Source organism: Girardinichthys multiradiatus, chromosome 18, assembly GCF_021462225.1.
Source record: "Girardinichthys multiradiatus isolate DD_20200921_A chromosome 18, DD_fGirMul_XY1, whole genome shotgun sequence".
Classification (NCBI taxonomy): domain Eukaryota; kingdom Metazoa; phylum Chordata; class Actinopteri; order Cyprinodontiformes; family Goodeidae; genus Girardinichthys; species Girardinichthys multiradiatus.
Genome location: NC_061810.1, coordinates 14,789,693 through 14,808,041, shown reverse-complemented (window position 1 = coordinate 14,808,041; position 18,349 = coordinate 14,789,693). Strand labels below are relative to the sequence as shown.

Below are 18,349 nucleotides of genomic sequence, written 5' to 3'. Positions count from 1 at the left end.
CTGTAATAGCGTCTAGAAATTCTTCCACGCCTTCTTGTATCGATGGGATACCTTTTAAAGCAGCAGTTCTGTCTTCCTGTGTCCATGGTCTATATACTAGAATAGTTGGTGGCTGTCGGTGATTAGCGTCACCTATGTTTGGATTTGCTACCTCAACTAGAGGGAATGTGTCTGCCTCTAAATTTATTTCAGATGGATGAAATTTCTGTTCGTGAGCCATTAAGGCTTCGCCTGGGTACATGCTGGGGGTAGTTTTCTTATTTTGACTCCTAGTTCGCACTCATGTGTTCCACCAGGAATTAGGAGACCAGGGCTCACTAGAAGAGCTCTGTTCTTCTGTTTTAGAAGGATTGCTTAATTTTTCTTGCTCGCTTATAGGAGTTTTAGGAACAGCTCCGTCTATTTCTCCTCCAATTTGCTGTGCTCCAGCTGCCTGCCCTGCAGCTGTCTGCACGACAGGGGGCCGAACACCTCGCTGTCCGGATGCGACCACTGTTTCCTCATGTGGGCGCACCAAGACTGCAGCTGTCAACTTCTCCTGTCGCTTCTCCTCCTTATTTTGCCTCTGAATGTTTCTTAATTTACTTTGTTCCAGCCATTTGTCTGAGAATTTATACTCAACCTTTCTCTTTTCCTTTTTAGTTGGTTTCTTGGTTTTCATTATTTCTAATTTTAAATCTCCTTGTAATTTTAAGATATCGTTAATATTTAGTTTACCCAAGAAACCATGTTTTTTATTCCATCTATGACAGATCATACCTACTCCTTCTACATAGTTATCCATAAACTTTACATCCCCTTCTAAATTAATTAGTTTACTTTGTTTCTTCCCCATGATATTTAATTTTAGTTCAAAATACTATAAATGTCCCAGATAAAAGGTCACTGGCATGAGATTCAAGGAGAGGACATTAACACGCCCTTCTACTGCAACTAATTCGCAGCGGTGTTAATTTTCTGGGATTAAACCCGACCTTTATCTCCAAGAATCACCAAATACGTCTTTCTATTCTGGGCAAAAGAAAACACAAGACCAGCAGAATCTTGCTAAGATTCTTCCAAAATGCTTAGTCTTCCAAACACACACAACAGTACTCACACAGTTAGTATTTTAACATATTTATGTCCCTTCAGCAATATGTATGGTCGACCTAGTTTAGTTGATGAGCTCCCTTATTATTCAACATTTCATTTCCTTGCGGCGAAATGTTACCAACCAAATTATCCAATTCCCTTACGGCGGAACCACCTAGTCGTTTCTGATCTCCTAGCGGCGAGATCCTACCTAAATTTATCGCTATTTCCTTGCGGCGAAATAAAACCTATCCAATTCCTGTCTCCTTACGGCGAGACGCTACCAACGACTTTTAAGTACTTTTCTTCTTTTATTTATATAGCGCTCTTATCTCATGTACTGTATTTTAAAGCTATCCCACCTCGGAGTTGACTTCTAGGTGACTCTGTCGGACCTCCAGAGTCACCCGGCATCGAGCAAGACGATAAACCCACCGGCCAGATGCAAATGTCACACACCGGGACTTTCAGCCACCAGGCCTAGATGCGGTTGTACGGCAGCGCTTAACTCGACGTCAGGCTGTTCCCGGAGATCCGCCAGTCACTGCAAAGAAAAATAAGGTCAGTTTAGTTCTTATAATATCCGGCTCGAAGGACCAAGTTAATGTTAGGTATTAATTAGTCAACTCAGAGGCAAGAACGATAGAGTCAGATTTACTTGCGGCAAGGGTAGGTCACACTCTGCAGCGTAAACTACAAAAGTGTTCGCACCCCTCTCTCTTTATTTATACATGCTGGTTCACACACAGTTCAACAAACATTCAGGGTGTGTGTGTGTGTGTGTGTGGGGTCAGAAAGGTTAGGGTTCATGTGTCTTGATTTTAAACAGAGAGAGGGAGTGAGGACTTGGTACCAGTCCCTAGATGTTGCTGATAAAAGCATAACTCATTCCTCTCCCCATCTCCCTTTCTGTGACATGCAAGGAGGGAAAGACACTTAGAGCAGACATGAGTGATAAACAATACAAAAGTTTTCAAACCCTAACAGCGATAAATTTGTTTGTAACAAAGCAAACAAAAATGCATGTAAAACAACTCTAGAATCAGGAAAAAAACTTTTAAATAGTTTATTACTATATACAAGCCTTCCTCATACACAGCCATGTAACATTTGTTTCTTTAATCCAGGTTAATAGACAAGACTGTACACATTAAAAACATTATATAAAGTTGATCATTTCTACAACCAAGTATAAACATTCATACTGACTCAAGCAAAACACAACAACAGGTATTAATTAGTTTTTGCAGTTCAGTCCTGTACAGCACATACCCTCAGGTGTCATCTGAGCAATACTAAAAGATCACACTGAATGATCTTGAGTTAAACAAACAAGCCTTAGATTTTTGAAACATTAAACTGAAGGTAAAAAAGGTATAATTTCCAGAGTAGAATCTCAGGAGCCAAAATAAGAAGTGGACCGCTTCACAGTGGGGGAGGTCTGGTGCTGATGATGAGAGGAACTAGGCGTTGGCGATTGTCCTGAAGAAAGGCAGAAAAGGATCACGTTAGTTGCCGCAAACCACTCAGTTTTTCTACTTCATGACACTTCATTTATACCAAAGACATGGGGAATCAGTGGGTATTAATAGAGGAAAAGCCAAACCGAACAGCTGTGACTTTGCTGAGCTGATCTATTTGATCTAAAGGCTGTGTTATCTTCAGTTTTTCTGGACAGTTACTTGCATGCACAAGTTTCTCTTACGAGACACAGAATTATGCTCAACCACCTCCCCCCGAGAAGGACAACAACGAATAAAGTCCTCCATTGATATACGAGACTAAAAGAGACATCTGGTTATGCCACCGTTTTAAAGTAACATAAATTTCAGATATATAAAATTAGCCGTTGTTTAATAAACTTAACCAAAGAAAAGAGAATAAACATCCACAAATGTTAATAAGTTTAGAAGTGCAAAAATGTATATTATACACTGCTCAAAAAAATAAAGGAAACACTCAAATAACACATCCTAGATCTGAATGAATGAAATATTCTCATTGAATATTTTGTTCTGTACAAAGTTGAATGTGTTGACAACAAAATCACATAAAAATCATCAATGGAAATCACATTTATTAACCAATGGAGGCCTGGATTTGGAGTCACACACTAAACTAAAGTGGAAAAACACACTACAGGCTGATCCAACTTTGATGTAACGTCCTTAAAACAAGTCAAAATGAAGCTCAGTATTGTGTGTGGCCTCCATGTGTCTGTATGACCTCCCTACAATGCCTGGACATGCTCCTGATGAGACGGTGGATGGTCTCCTGAGGGATCTCCTCCCAGACCTGGACTAAAGCATCCACCAACTCCTGGACAGTCTGTGACGTTGGTGGATGGAGTGAGACATGATGTTCCAGATGTGCTCAATCAGATTCAGGTCTGGGGAACGGGCGGGCCAGTCCATAGCTTCAATGTCTTCATCTTGCAGGAACTGCTGACACACTCCAGCCACATGAGGTCTAGCATTGTCCTGCATTAGGAGGAACCCAGGACCAACCGCACCAGCATATGGTCTCACAAGGGGTCTGAGGATCTCATCTTGGTACCTAATGGCAGTCAGGTTACCTCTGGCGAGCACATGGAGGGCCATGCAGCCCTCCAAAGAAATGCCACCCCACACCATTACTGACCCACTGCCAAACCAGTCATGCTGAAGGATGTTGCAGGCAGCAGATCGCTCTCCACGGTGTCTCCAGACTCTGTCACGTCTGTCACATGTGCTCAGTGTGAACCTGTTCTCATCTGTGAAGAGCACAGGGCGCCAGTGCCGAATTTGCCAATCCTGGTGTTCTCTAGCAAATGCCAAGAGTTCTGCACGGTGTTGGGCTGTGAGCACAACCCCCATTTGTGGACGTCGGGCCCTCATACCATCGTCATGGAGTCGGTTTCTAACCGTTTGTGCAGACACATGCACATTTGTGGCCTGCTGGAGGTCATCTTGCAGGGCTCTGGCAGTGCTCCTCCTGTTCCTCCTTGCTCAAAGGCAGAGGTAGCGGTCCTGCTGCTGGGTTGTTGCCCTCCTACGGCCTCCTCCACGTCTCCTGGTGTACTGGCTTGTCTCCTGGTAGCGCCTCCAGGCTCTGGATACTACGCTGACAGACACAACAAACCTTCTTGCCACAGCTCACATTGATGTGCCATCCTGGATGAGCTGCACTACCTGAGCCACTTGTGTGGCTTGTAGAGTCCGTCTCATGCTACCACGAGTGTGAAAGCACCACCAACATTCAAAAGTGACCAAAACATCATCCAGAAAGTATAGGTACTGAGAAGTAGTCTGTGGTCCCCACCTGCAGAACCACTCCTTTATTGAGTGTCTTGCTAATCACCAAAGATTTCCCCCTGTTGTCTTTTCCATTTACACAACAGCATGAGAAATTGATTGTTAATCAGTGTTGCTTCCTAAGTGGACAGTTTGATTTCACAGAAGTTTGATTTACTTGGAGATATGTTGTGTTGTTTAAATGTTCCCTTTATTTTTTTGAGCAGTGTATTATATTATTTATTGGGCAAAATATTACACCTGTTTGTTCTGCTCTGCATAGAAAAGACAAGTATAACAACATGATGGTAGCTGGTTAATTAGTAAGACTCTTTGCTTAGGTAAGAAGCAAACAACTACCTCTACTGGTGTATTTTTTTGAAAACCGGAAGCTTTTCCAAACTGTGGAATTTGTCTCATTAGTACTGAAAACGTGTATTAGCTGACGGCTGACAGGAGGTGCACAACAACAGGTTGGGGAGGGGGGAACATGGTGCTACCCCAGGCAGTTTCTCCGTCATCTTTATCCTGTTTCAGTGACATGATGGAAAGTTCTTTTAGCATTTGTGAAATTGTAACCCATTTGCACCTATACTTGTGCAAAACTTTAAAACCTTTAAGGTGGTTTCCCAACTACAAGCAGCACAGTCCAGCACTAACATGCTATCACACCTGTGATGTGCTCCATCTTGATGTTCACATTCAGGCCTTGGTGTCTCAGGTAAGCCTCAAAGCTAATCGAGGCATCATCTTCTGACAGGCCATGGGGGAGCTGGCCATCACCAGGACGACACACCTCGAAACGAATCCATCTGTAGCTAAATGTCATAGTAAGAAAAAAATGAATTAAAATTACTGCTGTGCTGAAGATCATTTTCTTTAATATTTTTCTTAACTTGGTTGTCTGCACCCTAAAAATGTTTGGCAAGTTTCTGCAACAAAAGGTGTTTTGTTCTCCAAAACTAAATAAAATTATAATAACATTAGGAAACATGTAGAATGGTATGAAAATAATTCTTATAAAATAATAATTATATTTACACTGTTGTAATTTTATAGCAGAAATTTGTTTCATCTGGTAAAGTTCGTCCATCACCACCTTTCAGATCTGTATATCAATGTGCAATACAGCAACACAATATTTAGTAGGCAACAGTATTTTAATATTTCATGCATCCACACTGCATGCAAATGATACAAATATAGTACAGTGAATGGACCTTTACTGCCCTTGATCCTCACATCTGATATAGATCCTTGTTGGTTAATTTAACAGAGTGGTGGAGACATTATCATGATGGAGAAAAAAGTGAAGATTGAAGAAAATGTGCATTAATCACAATGGAAATCGTCATTTTTGTTTTTAACTTCCAGTCTCTGTTCACTTCATGTAATTTTAGGCCAGATGTTTAAAATATTTGTTTATATCCATGTGTTCTTGGGAAAAAGGTGTTTATTATGGATGGTATGCGTTTTTGAAACAAGTATAAACCATAATCTCCACATATAAGTTAAAAATAATCACAAACCAAATTGACTTCAAAAGTTTTTTCATATATGAAAAAATTGGCAGTAGCTTTATCAAGATTGAGTCTGAATAAAATTCTAAATATTTATTTGATTCATATTTTATTTACTTCCTCAGTTCATCAGATTTTAAGTGTTTTTGTTTGTTTCTGATCTTAAAGCTTTTCATTTTATTGAACTTTTTAATGAAGTTCTTTTTACTCCCATTCAGATTTGATCCTAGAAGACATGTAAATCATCTCTTATGGTTAAAGTACATTTTTTGGGTGTTGCAGAATTTACCTATATTAACATTTTCATTTTTTTTGTATTATTATACTTGTCTAATTATTATTTTATTCACTTATTTTAGCATTTTTTTATTTTGGATTTTTTTTTGCGTGCTTGTTCCTTTATTTCAACCATCTGTTAAGCACTTTGTGTTACATATATATATAAAATATAAACACAATATGCCTGAAACAGATCAGAGAGCTAACTGTGTTAGGAAGATTATAGCACATATTCAGTAATAATGGTGAACTCACTTGCTACATTTGCGAGCTCCCGGACAGCTCTGGATGAGATTCTGAATAGTCGGATGGGAGAAGCCGAAGAAGTCCGCTCCAGAGGGAATTATTGGTGCCACAGACTTGGAGCTAAGGAAAGACACAGGAACAGCCACAACATTTATGTTTTGTACCAGTGCAGACCATGTGTCTAGACTGAGCTTTTGGCTTTTTAAGTAGTTTAAGCATTTCAGAAATGATTAGTGGGGGGGTTTTGTGGTTAAATGTTTTTACCTGTTAGATGCGATAGTTTTCAGCAGATTTAGGTGGCACGTCAGAGCAGAGGAGGCCACGATGGCATTCTGAGGATCTTCTTCAGGCACAATCTCAAACTAGGGATTGCAAGTAAAAAACAATTTTAACCCACAGTGAATAGAAGACGTACACTATTATTCTCAGTGAGTGAACAGATGAGCTATAATGCGGTAATATAATGCAGTAATAATGCAATAAGTTATGTGTGTGGATCTCAGAAGACTCTTTATCATGCAAATAAAGAGTCTTCATAAGGTACAGAGATGGACATTTACTAAAACTGCTGCAACAGGATGTTTGTGTGTTTTCACCTGCGGACCTGTCCCTCCATCCTTGATTTGGCAGGTGTAGAGGCACTGCTGCTCAGGGTGTTTCATGCTGGCGTAGACACGCGTGCTGCAGAAGCCCACTGGATAGATGGCACACTCGTCATGGAACAACATTCTGTCTGTGATGATCTGAAGAACAGCCAGAGGTTCAGGTGAGGTTCAAGACTTATAAAGTAAGTTGCATAATTTTATTACTGTTGTAAAGAGTCATCTCAGATGCTAACCTCTCCTAGGCTGTAGACCGTTACACCTCCAAGTACGATGGGAAAGACGGGACGACCCGACGAGTCCAGCGGGATGGGCTGCACCAGCCTCCGCGACCCATCTGCCAGCTTCCTCTTCTTGGACATCTTCTTTGGAACTGAAGACAAATTTTTAGGCGTTTATTTATCCAAACATGTCACATAGGTTCTTTATACATCTGCTTTTATACTTACAGTCTTCCTTTCCATTTTCCTTTCCCCGTTCTTTCCTTTCCTTCTTGGGTTTTTTAAGCAGACCCTCTTCTCCCATCGACACCACTGACGTTGGGTTATGCGCCGAAGACGTGCCTGAAGGCCCTGCAGCAGTAGCTGAGGTCAGCGCTGCAGGTGGAACGGGAGGAAGGGAGCTGAAACTGGGTGCAGGCAGTAGCTCCCCCTCTGACAGAGTCTGGTACTGCAACAAAGTCTTTAATAAGAACCTAGAAAAAAAGAAAATAATGTAATTTGCAGTGCGACTTTAGAGATGTGCTTGAAGAAAGTAAGTACAAAATATTCAATTCAATTCAAAAATACTTTATTAATCCCAAAGGGAAATTAAATGTTATAGCTCATAAATATAAATATTATTACATAAATATGTATTTATATATGCTTACTTGCGCTCCTCTTTTGCTCTTAGAAACTTCACTTCTGTGTGAGCAATCTCATCACAGAGCGCTGCATTTTCCTGGTGAATGTAGAGCAGTACAGTCAGGCTACATGCAAAAATACTCACTTCTTCTCATTACTTATACACACAACTCTACAGTCATAGTGAAAAGAAAGTCCGTTCCATTTACAGTTCTAGGGTTTGACAAATCACTACTTATGTTCAGGTTCCAAATGGTTCAAATCTAACCTTAATTGCACAAAAACCCAAAACAGATTGTACACTATGATTATTGATGGAACAAAAACAAAGCTACAATTTAAAAAAAGCTGTTTGTGAAAAAATTAGTACACCCCGTGTGCCTTAAGATAGAAGAGGTACCAGGTGGTGGTAAATGATCATCTGTAGGTGTCAACACCTCCTTGAGTGTTTTTGTGCTAAAGCTTATAGATTTGTGTTAACATGTTAATGTGGAAAAACATCAGAAAAGACCTCAGAGAAGCAACTGCCGCTAGGGATGGGTACTGAATTCGGTACTTTTATAGGTACAGACCAAAGTCCTTCGATACTACCAGTCAGTCATTCATTTTCTATACCGCTTCTTCCATAGTGGGTCGCGGGGAAGCTGGTGCCTGTCTCCAGCAGTCTACGGGCGGGAGGCGGGTTACACCCTGGACAGGTCACCAATCCATTGCAGGGCAACACACAAACAACCATGCACACACTCATTCACACACCTATGGGCAATTTAGAGAGACCTGAGAGAGGCATGTCTTTGGACTGGAGTACCCGGTGAGAACCCACGCATGCACAGGGAGAACATGCAAACTCCTGCATTCAGCACCGTTAGCACGCCTGCTTCCGTTAGCAACTCATCGTCTGCAGCCAGCAAAATGGCTGTTTTAATTTGTGCATTATTAAGAAAAAACACAGCGTAGTCAGTTAACGGTTTTCATGCTGAAGAAATGTTTGAAACAACTGCGATGTTACATTACAAACAGCTGGATATTGTTTTGATATATTCATTAAAGTTTATATATTGAGAAATAAATACATTAAATTGAAAGTTTTGGAGATTATTAAACAAATGAACATTTATTACCACATAACATACAAAAATACCAAAAACTGGTACCATTGAGTACCGGTATGGTTCAAATGTGAAAGGTACCCATCCCTAACTGCCACTGTCCAACCACCTAGGAGGGACTATTAGTTCACTCACAAACCACATTAGGTCCATGATTCTACGAAGAGAAAGATTGTTAACAAGTGGAAAACATTTCCTAAGAGGCGACGGACCCAGCAAATTCAACCCAATTATCAAACTGTGCAATGCTCATAGAAATTGCAAAAACAAAAAAAAGCTTCATCTCAACTGGCTTCAGTTGGCAAATGAATTGTTAAAGTTCATGAAAGCACAATTAGAGAAAGATTCAACAAGCATTTGGAGAGGCAGCCTAAAAGAAAACCTCTTTCTGCTCAGAAGCAAACAGCAACAGGACTGAGGCTTGCAAATAACACAAGGTGTCTTAAACAACGTCCGTTGGACAGTTGAGACCTAAGAAGAGAAGTTTGGCCATAATGCGCAGAGTCATGTTTGGTGAAAAGAAACAAAAACCGCAAATCGGAACTAACACTTTTTTCTCACCGTCAAGCACGGTGGGGGATGGGTGAGGATTAGGGCTTGGTCTGCAGCCACAGGACCTAGGCACATTGCAGGCAGTGGGTTTGAACCAAAGTTTTCTGTGAAAGAATGATCCTAACTGTGTCATGCACACAGTGAAGCTCAAAGTATGAAGAAGATTTGGACAAACCATGTTATAAAGGAATACAAAAAACGTCTGCTTCAGGTAAGTGCCACTAAATTTAGATACGGAATCAGGGGATGAACATAGTTTTTAACACAGCTTCTTCCATTTTGGTCTTTGTATTTATTTTATAAATATTGACAGTGTAGAATATGTTGTGTATTTCTATACACTTGAAGTTAGATTCAAATAATTTGAGAATGTGGTACGGATCAGATATATACATATTTTTAAGAGAATAATCTTTCATTTGTCCCTCAGTGGGCAAATACAGTGTTTGAGCACCAAACGATACTACACTAGACACACACCATATATAAAAGTCAGAACTGAAAGAGGATGTGCTTTTTTTTTTCATGACTGTATAGATCTACAGTAAAATGTGGTTTTTAGTGTTAAATCCACAATTGTTCTAAATAAGGATATAGCTCATCTTATTTAATGAGGACCGAAACCTTGACAAATATGAATGCAAAGCTTCCTTACAAATATCATGGTGCGAGCCACTTTGCGCAGCCTCAGGTACTTCAGTCTGTACTTCTCATTCTGGTTTTTTCGCTGACCCCTCTTCAACTTTGGTTTCTGCTCAGAGGAACTTGGGGGAGATGGGAAAGCAGGCACCGAAGCACCGGAACCAGAGCTGGACGCTCCACTCTGTGGCGCCAGTGGCGGCGAGCTGAGGAAAGCCTGGGCTGTGAGGGCCTGCTGCCGCTCCTCATCGGTCTGCAAGGAGGCAGCGAGAGACAGGAAGAGGTTCAGAGTATGTGAAGAAGACGCCTGGGTCGCCCTCAGTTTGGTGAAATGTAGACAATTAATGCAGGGTCCCACATGAAATGCTATAATGATGAACTCATAACATAACGTGCACAGATTGTTGAAACTTTGAGGAAAAGTATGACGGAATTTTTAAATGGCTCCGATGTTGATCAAAAGTGCCACAATTCAATGCATCAATAAGTCGTTAATTATTTATATACTTATATGGTCAAAACTTCACTTAATGGGTCTCTTTATTTCCACGACTGTTTACATTGTAGATTCTTACCAAAGGCAACAAAACTGTGAATGAACACAAATGTAATTATATGGTAAACAAAGAGTGTGAAATAACTAAATATCTTTTAGATTTTACATTCTTCAAAGTAGCCACCCTGTGCTTTAATTACTGCTTTGCTCTCTCAGCATTCCCTCCATGATCTTCATGAGGTGGTCACCTGAAATGGTTTTCCAAAGAGTCTTGAAAGAACTTCCCAGAGGTTCATTGAGAGACAGTCAAAGGTTAATATTTCAGTCATTACAGTAAAGGGCGGCTACTTTAATGATTCTAAAATATAAAACATTACTAAACATAAGACAAGTTCTTTTACATTTTTTTGTTTGCTACATATTTCCATGTGTTAATTCACAGTTTTGATGCCTTCAGTGAGAATCTACGTACAATGTAAATAGTCATAAACATAAAGAGAAGCATTAAATGAGAAAGAGTCGAAAACGTTTGACTGGTAGTGTATATCTGATATCTATAAAATTCAAAATGTATACATTTCTCAAAAATTCCTAAAATGAAATGTTTAAATAATATATTAAATAAATAATCAAAGCTGAACATATTTTTTTTTTATTTGCATTCATTATATGTTAAAAGAATCTAATAAAACTTGAGTATTTATTTTTTATTATTTTACAGTCTTAGCGTGAATTTGTTTTATCTGTCAGCTTAATACATCACAATCAGTGGTTGAGGATAACACAGCTCAACAAAGTGGGATTGGTCTATAGTTGAGTTGACAACCAATCAGATGTCTGGGTTCACGAGAAAGGACCTTGGAGAAGCAACTGCCGCTGTCCAACACCTGAGTTTCCCCACTCAGGGACAGTAGAGGATATTTCTATTCTATTGCATTTGATGTACAACTGAGGCAATTTAAATATTCTGCTTCTTCCATAGCAGGTCGCAGGGGAGATGGTGCCCATCTTCAGCAGTCTATGGGCGAGAGGCGGGGTACACCCTGAACATGTTGCCACTCCATCACAGGGCAACACAGAAACATACAGGACAAACAACCACGCACACACTCAATCACAGCTAAGGGCAAATTAGAGAGACCGATTAACCTAACAGTCATGTTTTTGGACTGTGGGAGGAAGCCAGAGTACCCGGAGAGAACCCACGCATGCATGGGGAGAACATCCAAACTCCATGCAGAAAGACCCCTGGCTGGGAGTCGGACCCAGGACTTTGCAGCCCACACACCTAAATATTAATGATATTTTAATAATTAATTTCAATTTCATATATTTAATCAGTATTTTTACAGTGGAGTATTAGGACCAGGCTAAGATAATTTTTTTTTTGTCAATTACAAGAATATAGTAGTAATTTTTATGAGAACTCTTACATAAAAGCGTAGTCCATGCATTTAAATGAGGAATGTTGAGAATTTTGTGAAGTTATTCTTTGGTATCAGTTTCACAAATAAGGACATTCCTAATCTTTTAGCACATCAGCATCAAATTAATATATAAAGTAACGACTGTGTCTGTTTTGAAGAAAGTACGACACAGACTAGGAGGAAATGGCTTGTTTTGTGTAGGAGAAGCTGTCATTACTTTTTTCTCAGAATTTCCAAACAAAAAAAAACTCTAAGCCTGGGCCTAATAATCTGTCGTAGATTTTTTTTAAAGTATTACATCAATAAATATTTATTTACCAAATGATTTACTGAATTGTGGCATGCAGTTTGTCTGAAAAAATCTACAAATAAACGCTCTACATATGCTCCTGTTTATTTTGTACTTTTAGAATATTTATATGGCTAAATGTAGAACAAAAACTTCTAAACATGGATCTTCGGTAACTAAAATGGCCTCAGTAACAAACAATACATCAAAAAGTAAATTATTCGTAAACTATATGTTGTTTTTAGACTTTGAGTAGAAGAAATGTCAGTTTCCCAGAAAACTCACCAGTAACGCAAAGACTCCATTTCTGTTTTCAATCCTCTTGAATCGCCTGCTGCCTTTTTGTGTCTGAAACATAATGCGAGACTGAGGCCGAAAGCATTGGGGCAGGAAAATTTACTTTGCCAAAACCTAGGGGGTCAGGTTTAAATAAAATGTATCCTTATTAGATACAAGCAGGTTTATGAATTGTGCGTGTCAGCACCGAGCAACTGTTTGACATAATCACAGTTCAGAAATGATTAGAAAATGGTAAAATAAGGTCAATAAGGCAGGATGGGAAAACATGGAGAAATGAAGAGACATTCACAAAAAACACAAGAGAGACCTTTTATAGTAAAAAAAAAAAAAAAAGAAACAAACAATCCCTACCTCCCTGTACATGACAGCTTCCAGGCTCGATTTTGCACTGTTATTGAGAAAACACAAAGGAAACCAGACCAAGTAGATTTAGAAAGTCTAAATCTCTAATAAGAGTGTGGCACAGCATCAAGCAAATATTTGACATTTTTGTCCAAACAGCAATACTAAGGCATGCAAACGTCACTTATCATCAGAAAGAGAAACTTTAGCAGCAAAACAAATGAGAATGATTACTGTACTTGGACTGAACAAGCCCCCGATCAGTGATTCTTTGCTTAATTTCCTTTATGTGTATGGGATGCCCAGCTTCCTCCAGGACAATCTACACAAGAAACAGGAAGAGCAAAACTGCTGGCTAGAAAACCCAAATGAACGCCTAATGCAGCAGATACTGAAAGAATAAAATGTAATGAATTTGTAGGTCATACCTGAGCGGCATCAAGCCAGGTGAGATTTGGTTTCTCAGTAATTTCACTGGTTGGTTCACTGCAAACAGAGAAACATGAAAAATATAGATGATGATCGAGTCAAAATAAGATGACGCACTGAGAAGTCGGCTGGAGACCTTAATCGGCTGAGTTTTTTTAAGTTTTATATGTACGTATATGGCTCTTTCCCATGACCTGGGGGATACTGTATTTGGAGATTTTCTGTGACATGGTGAGAGACAGTTCTGCTACTTTGGGCTGCTTTCAAGAAATCTTTGTTTTATTTTACAGTGAACATGTTATTGCTAATGAAGTTCTATTTACCCAGAGAGTAGTATTGTGTTGTTATTTATAGCTTTTAAGAGAAATCAGAATAAACATCTAAAATAAGTATTGGCAGGTACAAAATCAAAGATCAGAAAGCGGCCCAAAGACTGGTATATTTGTAGTCACAATCTAACTACCCATTTGATACAGCAATAAAAATGTGTCTAAATATCTGAATCCATTCTGAACAGGCAATTAAAACACAGCCTAACAAAGGAAAATAAATCATAACCACAATGCTGAGGTTGACATGGTTTCCAGTTTCCAGAGTATATGGTAAAGGTAAAGGTAAGGTAAGATTATTTATATAGCGCTTTTCAGCAACGAGACATTCAAAGCGCTGAAGAATTTAAGCCTTGCAGGCTCCAAGCTACAGCAACTCTTCTGAGTTTTAATTTGTTAAGACAAAATAAGTTCATACTCAATATGCCGTTGAGATGTTGTTCAGAGAGCTGTACTGAACAAAATGCCTTAATACAACAAAACGATGCATTTAAAAAGAATATTTTTACCAGTTACTCAGAAAGACACTAGTACAAAGAAAAACGACGTTTGGTGACAACTGCGGCATCTTTGAACAAACCTTTCCAGATTGTCTGCTGTTCCAGAGAGACTTGCTATACTGTCCAGAGCAGGAAATAGGGAGTAGTTTGTCTGCACATCAGGCTCCATCTCAGATTCAAACGTGTTGAGTGACTCCATTGGCCACAGGTAAATAATCTGCTAGCGAAAATAGAAATATTAGCACAACCCACACAAACATCTAGACTTCTTGTATACGTAGGAGCAAGTGTCCTGTATTAACATTAAATACAGTTTTCATAATAAGCCAGAAGACAAACAAATACCTGCGGCAATGCAGTTTGTGTTCCTTCCTGTTAGTTCCGCCGGTCGCAGGCGGAACCTTTGTGTTGTTTACGTATAGAGACTGAGTGCTAAAGCTAACTGGCTAATCCGCTGCAGTAGTGACGCTCTGCGTCTTTTTAACAGTTTAATTCTGCAGCACATGCCGTTTACATGAACACATATTTAAACCAGTTTCCATCTAAACATATAAAGCAGTTAGTAAAGTGACCCAAATGCTGTTGTCATGTGGTTATACCGAACATTTCAGTCGTGAGCACTTTCACAGGATATCCGGGTGTAGCTTTCGTACAATAACAAATTAAAGTTATGTTACAAATACCTTGGAAATGTCATAAAGTAAATTTTTGTGCTTTATTCACCCAAAATAGACGATGTCTTGTAAATTAAAATAGTATTACTAGTTAATATATTCTGGAAAACACTTTTGTCAACGACAACCTGGAAAATGTAAATACCAATCATAAAATTGTCAAGACTACATAGGAACCTTGTATAGAAATTATAAAAACATTCAGTTATATCATATAGTCTCTGATGTGTCTTCTATGTATATTTCAACATGACATGCCATAGCAACAGTTAGAATAGCGACATGAACAACTTTGCTATGACAAATTCTCATACGATAGTATTGTATTTAACTACTGTAGATATCAGAATCAGCTTTATTGCCAAGTTCGTACATACAAACAAGGAATTTGACTCCGGTACACTTTGCTCTTTGGTTTTGTTTTTGTATTACAGAATATACATATTTACAATGTACAAATATACACATATATAAGTAAAAAGGTGCATTTGCAACATCTGTATGCTGTTGTTTTGTACTCTATTGAATGTTCAACAGAGAAACAGCCTGGGGGAAGAAACTGTCTCTGTGGCGGCTGGTTTTAGTGAACAGTGCTCTGTAGCGGCGGCCTGAAGGTAAAACTCTAAACAGTTTATGTGCAGGGTGTGTGGGGTCTGCAGAGATTTTAGCAGCTCTTTTCCTGACCCTAGACCTGTATAAGTCCTGGATGGAGGGAAGGTCAGCCCTGATTATTCTCTGCATTCCTGATTATTTGTTGCAGTCTGGACCTGTCCTGTTTTGTGGATGAGCCAAACCACACTGAGATGGATGAAGACAGGACAGACTGAATAATGGCAGTGTAGAAGATGACCAGCAGCTCCTGTGGAAGGTTGAACTTCTTGAGTTGCCTCAGGAAGTACAGTCTCTGCTGGGTCTTCTTTCGAACAGTGTCTATGTGTGAAGACCATCTCAGGTCCTCAGAGATGGTGGTTCCTAAGAACCTGAAGTGATCCACGGCCGATACAGTGTTGTTGAGGATGGTGAGGGGGGTGTAATGGGGGTGGTGTTCTCCGAAAGTCCACCACCATTTCCACAGTCTTGAGTGGGTTCAGTTCAAGGTAGTTCTGACCGCACCAGTGTACCAGCCGATCCACCTGCTGTCTGTATGCAGACTCATCACCGTCCTGGATCAGTCCAATGACAGTGGTGTCATCTGCAAACTTAAGGAGTTTCACGGACGAGTCCGATGAGGTGCAGTCATTTGTGTACAGAGAGAAGAGGAGTGGGGATAGAACACACCCCTGGGGGGCACCAGTACTTATTGATCTGGATCGGGAGAAGATGCTCCCCAGTCTCACCTGCTGCTGTCGGTCCGTCAGAAAGCTGTTGATCCACTGACAGGTGGAGGCTGGGACGTTGAGCTGGGTGAGCTTCTGGTGGAGGATGTCTGGTATGATGGTGTTGAAGGCCGAGCTGAAGTCTACAAACAGGATCCTGGCGTATGTCCCTGGACGGTGGAGGTGTTGCAGGATGAAGTGTAGACCTAAGTTAACAAGATTTTTATTTTTATTTTATTATTATTGTTATTTCCGGATCTCCTATTAAGTGGGTGAACAAGGTTTGTGATGCCAGCTCTGAAGGTTGTGACACCCATGCAAGAGAAGATAAACATTTTGCAATACAATTTGTAGACAGCTCAATAAATGGTTTCAGTTGTTTGCTGTGTTACCCAAGCGTGTGTTTGTACAAATCAGTTTTACCATTTATTTGTCATGCAGGAATGTACTGAGAAATTTTAATCCAAAATTGTGAAACATGGCATCACTGAAAGATGTAAACATCTCAAGTGCTTCAGACAGAAAACATCAACTTATCCTACCAAACCAAAGATTGTCAAAAGGGACATTACTCAGTTTGTTTCACCCACCTTTAGTCCTAATTTGAACCTCTGTTTTTCTGCTGCCATGTTATGCATGTACACTACAATTCAATTCATTTATTTCCAATGTTGAGCTGTAATGATCAATATTTCTGTTTACAGTTTATCACAAGCACACTCAAACCCTTGTAAGAGTATGGAGATATGGCATGTGAAACTGACAAAAATAGCATGTGTAAAATCTCATCATTTCAGGAAATCACCTAAAAAGAAGCTGTCTGACAACATGAAGTAGATTGAAAGATCTCAAAAAAGCAAACCCATCTCTCCTTGATCTAAAGAATTTCAAAACCGATAAGAAACAAAGTCATTGAAATCTATCAGTCTGGAAAGGGTTATAAACACATCGAGACATTCTACAGTTTTGGGACTCCAGCAAACCACAGTGGAAGCCATAATCTGCAAATGGAGAAAAATGGTAAAGTGGGTTTACATTGTATCCAGGAGGCCAGAAGAGAACTCAGAAAAAACATTTAAAGCACTAAAGACCTAATTTGATTCAGTTAAGGTCTGGTGTTCATCATTCAACAATAAGAAAGAGGCTGCTTCCAAGGTAACAACAATTACTCACTAAGAAGAACACAAAGGACTGTCTCACATTTGCCAAAAACATCTTGATGGAAAAACAAATCTTTGGGGGTTATGCATCTTGTTATCTGCTCTAAAACTAACATATCTTAAAAACAACAACAACAAAAAAATATATGACTACAGTCAAACACAGTGGTCTCAGCGTGATGGTCTGTTTTGCTGAATCTGGGCATTGACAAATTGCCCAAGTTATGGAATCATGAATTCTGCTCTCTCCCAGAAGATACTGAAGGAGAATGGCATGCCATTAGTTTGACTTTAAGTTTAAGCACACATCGTGATATTAATGTTACACTGTGTCTCTGCCCTGCTTCTTAATATGTGTGTCAATTTAATGCGCTTCCACACTGAATAATACATGTATACTAAAATAAGGGCAGAGACAGAGAATTCACAGTGTTCTGCTTCATCATGACCAGCTATGTTACTTCTGAGTGAGATCACCGCGTTATTTAACTATTTTCTCATACTTAAGGATCAAATGACCATCTGGGAAATTTCAGTTGTCCATGATTGCACCAAAGTGGTCAGATAATATTTAGCCCAATGAATCAGTCAGCAAGTAAAGCCACAAGTTTCACTCTGTTTCAAGCATCTTGAATCTCAAGGTGAGTAAAGCATATGGATAGCATAGCATGAGATTAAGTTCTGTATTCATTGAGTGAGTACTGTAATATCTTAGTCACAGATGCATTTATTCTGCAGCATAGGTGCACATGTGCAGCATATTTTTTGACATGTCCAAAACATCTGTGGCAGCCTGGCTTATCTGGTGATCAAACTGTGTATGCCACTGAGGAATATATGTTGTAATATGTGTTGTAAGGTGATGTTGGAGTGTTCTTTTTTAAGATCTAATATCTTCCTTTGCCATTTAAACAAAACTTATTACACAATTGTGTGTATTACTTTCATC

At 39.5% G+C, this 18,349-nt stretch overlaps 1 protein-coding gene across 2 annotated transcripts; it reads right to left on the bottom strand.

The window, feature by feature from the left end:
* Positions 1 to 2,125: 2,125 nt before the first annotated feature.
* tbrg1 (transforming growth factor beta regulator 1) lies at positions 2,126 to 14,769 on the bottom strand. 2 transcript variants are annotated; one of them, XM_047392837.1, is made up of 15 exons: positions 14,596 to 14,769; positions 14,331 to 14,470; positions 13,421 to 13,478; positions 13,232 to 13,314; positions 13,002 to 13,038; positions 12,636 to 12,698; positions 10,155 to 10,391; positions 7,865 to 7,935; positions 7,443 to 7,687; positions 7,230 to 7,366; positions 6,988 to 7,134; positions 6,656 to 6,753; positions 6,401 to 6,511; positions 5,019 to 5,164; positions 2,126 to 2,556 (listed from the first exon to the last, which is right to left on the bottom strand). In XM_047392837.1, the coding sequence occupies exons 2-15, from the start codon at positions 14,447 to 14,449 to the stop codon at positions 2,471 to 2,473; spliced, it is 1,638 nt and encodes a 545-aa protein (XP_047248793.1). In that variant the 5' UTR covers positions 14,450 to 14,470; positions 14,596 to 14,769; the 3' UTR covers positions 2,126 to 2,470. The 2 variants fall into 2 exon arrangements, with proteins under 2 accessions (XP_047248793.1, XP_047248792.1); XM_047392836.1 differs by having other exon boundaries at positions 14,331 to 14,467; positions 14,596 to 14,768.
* Positions 14,770 to 18,349: the final 3,580 nt, after the last annotated feature.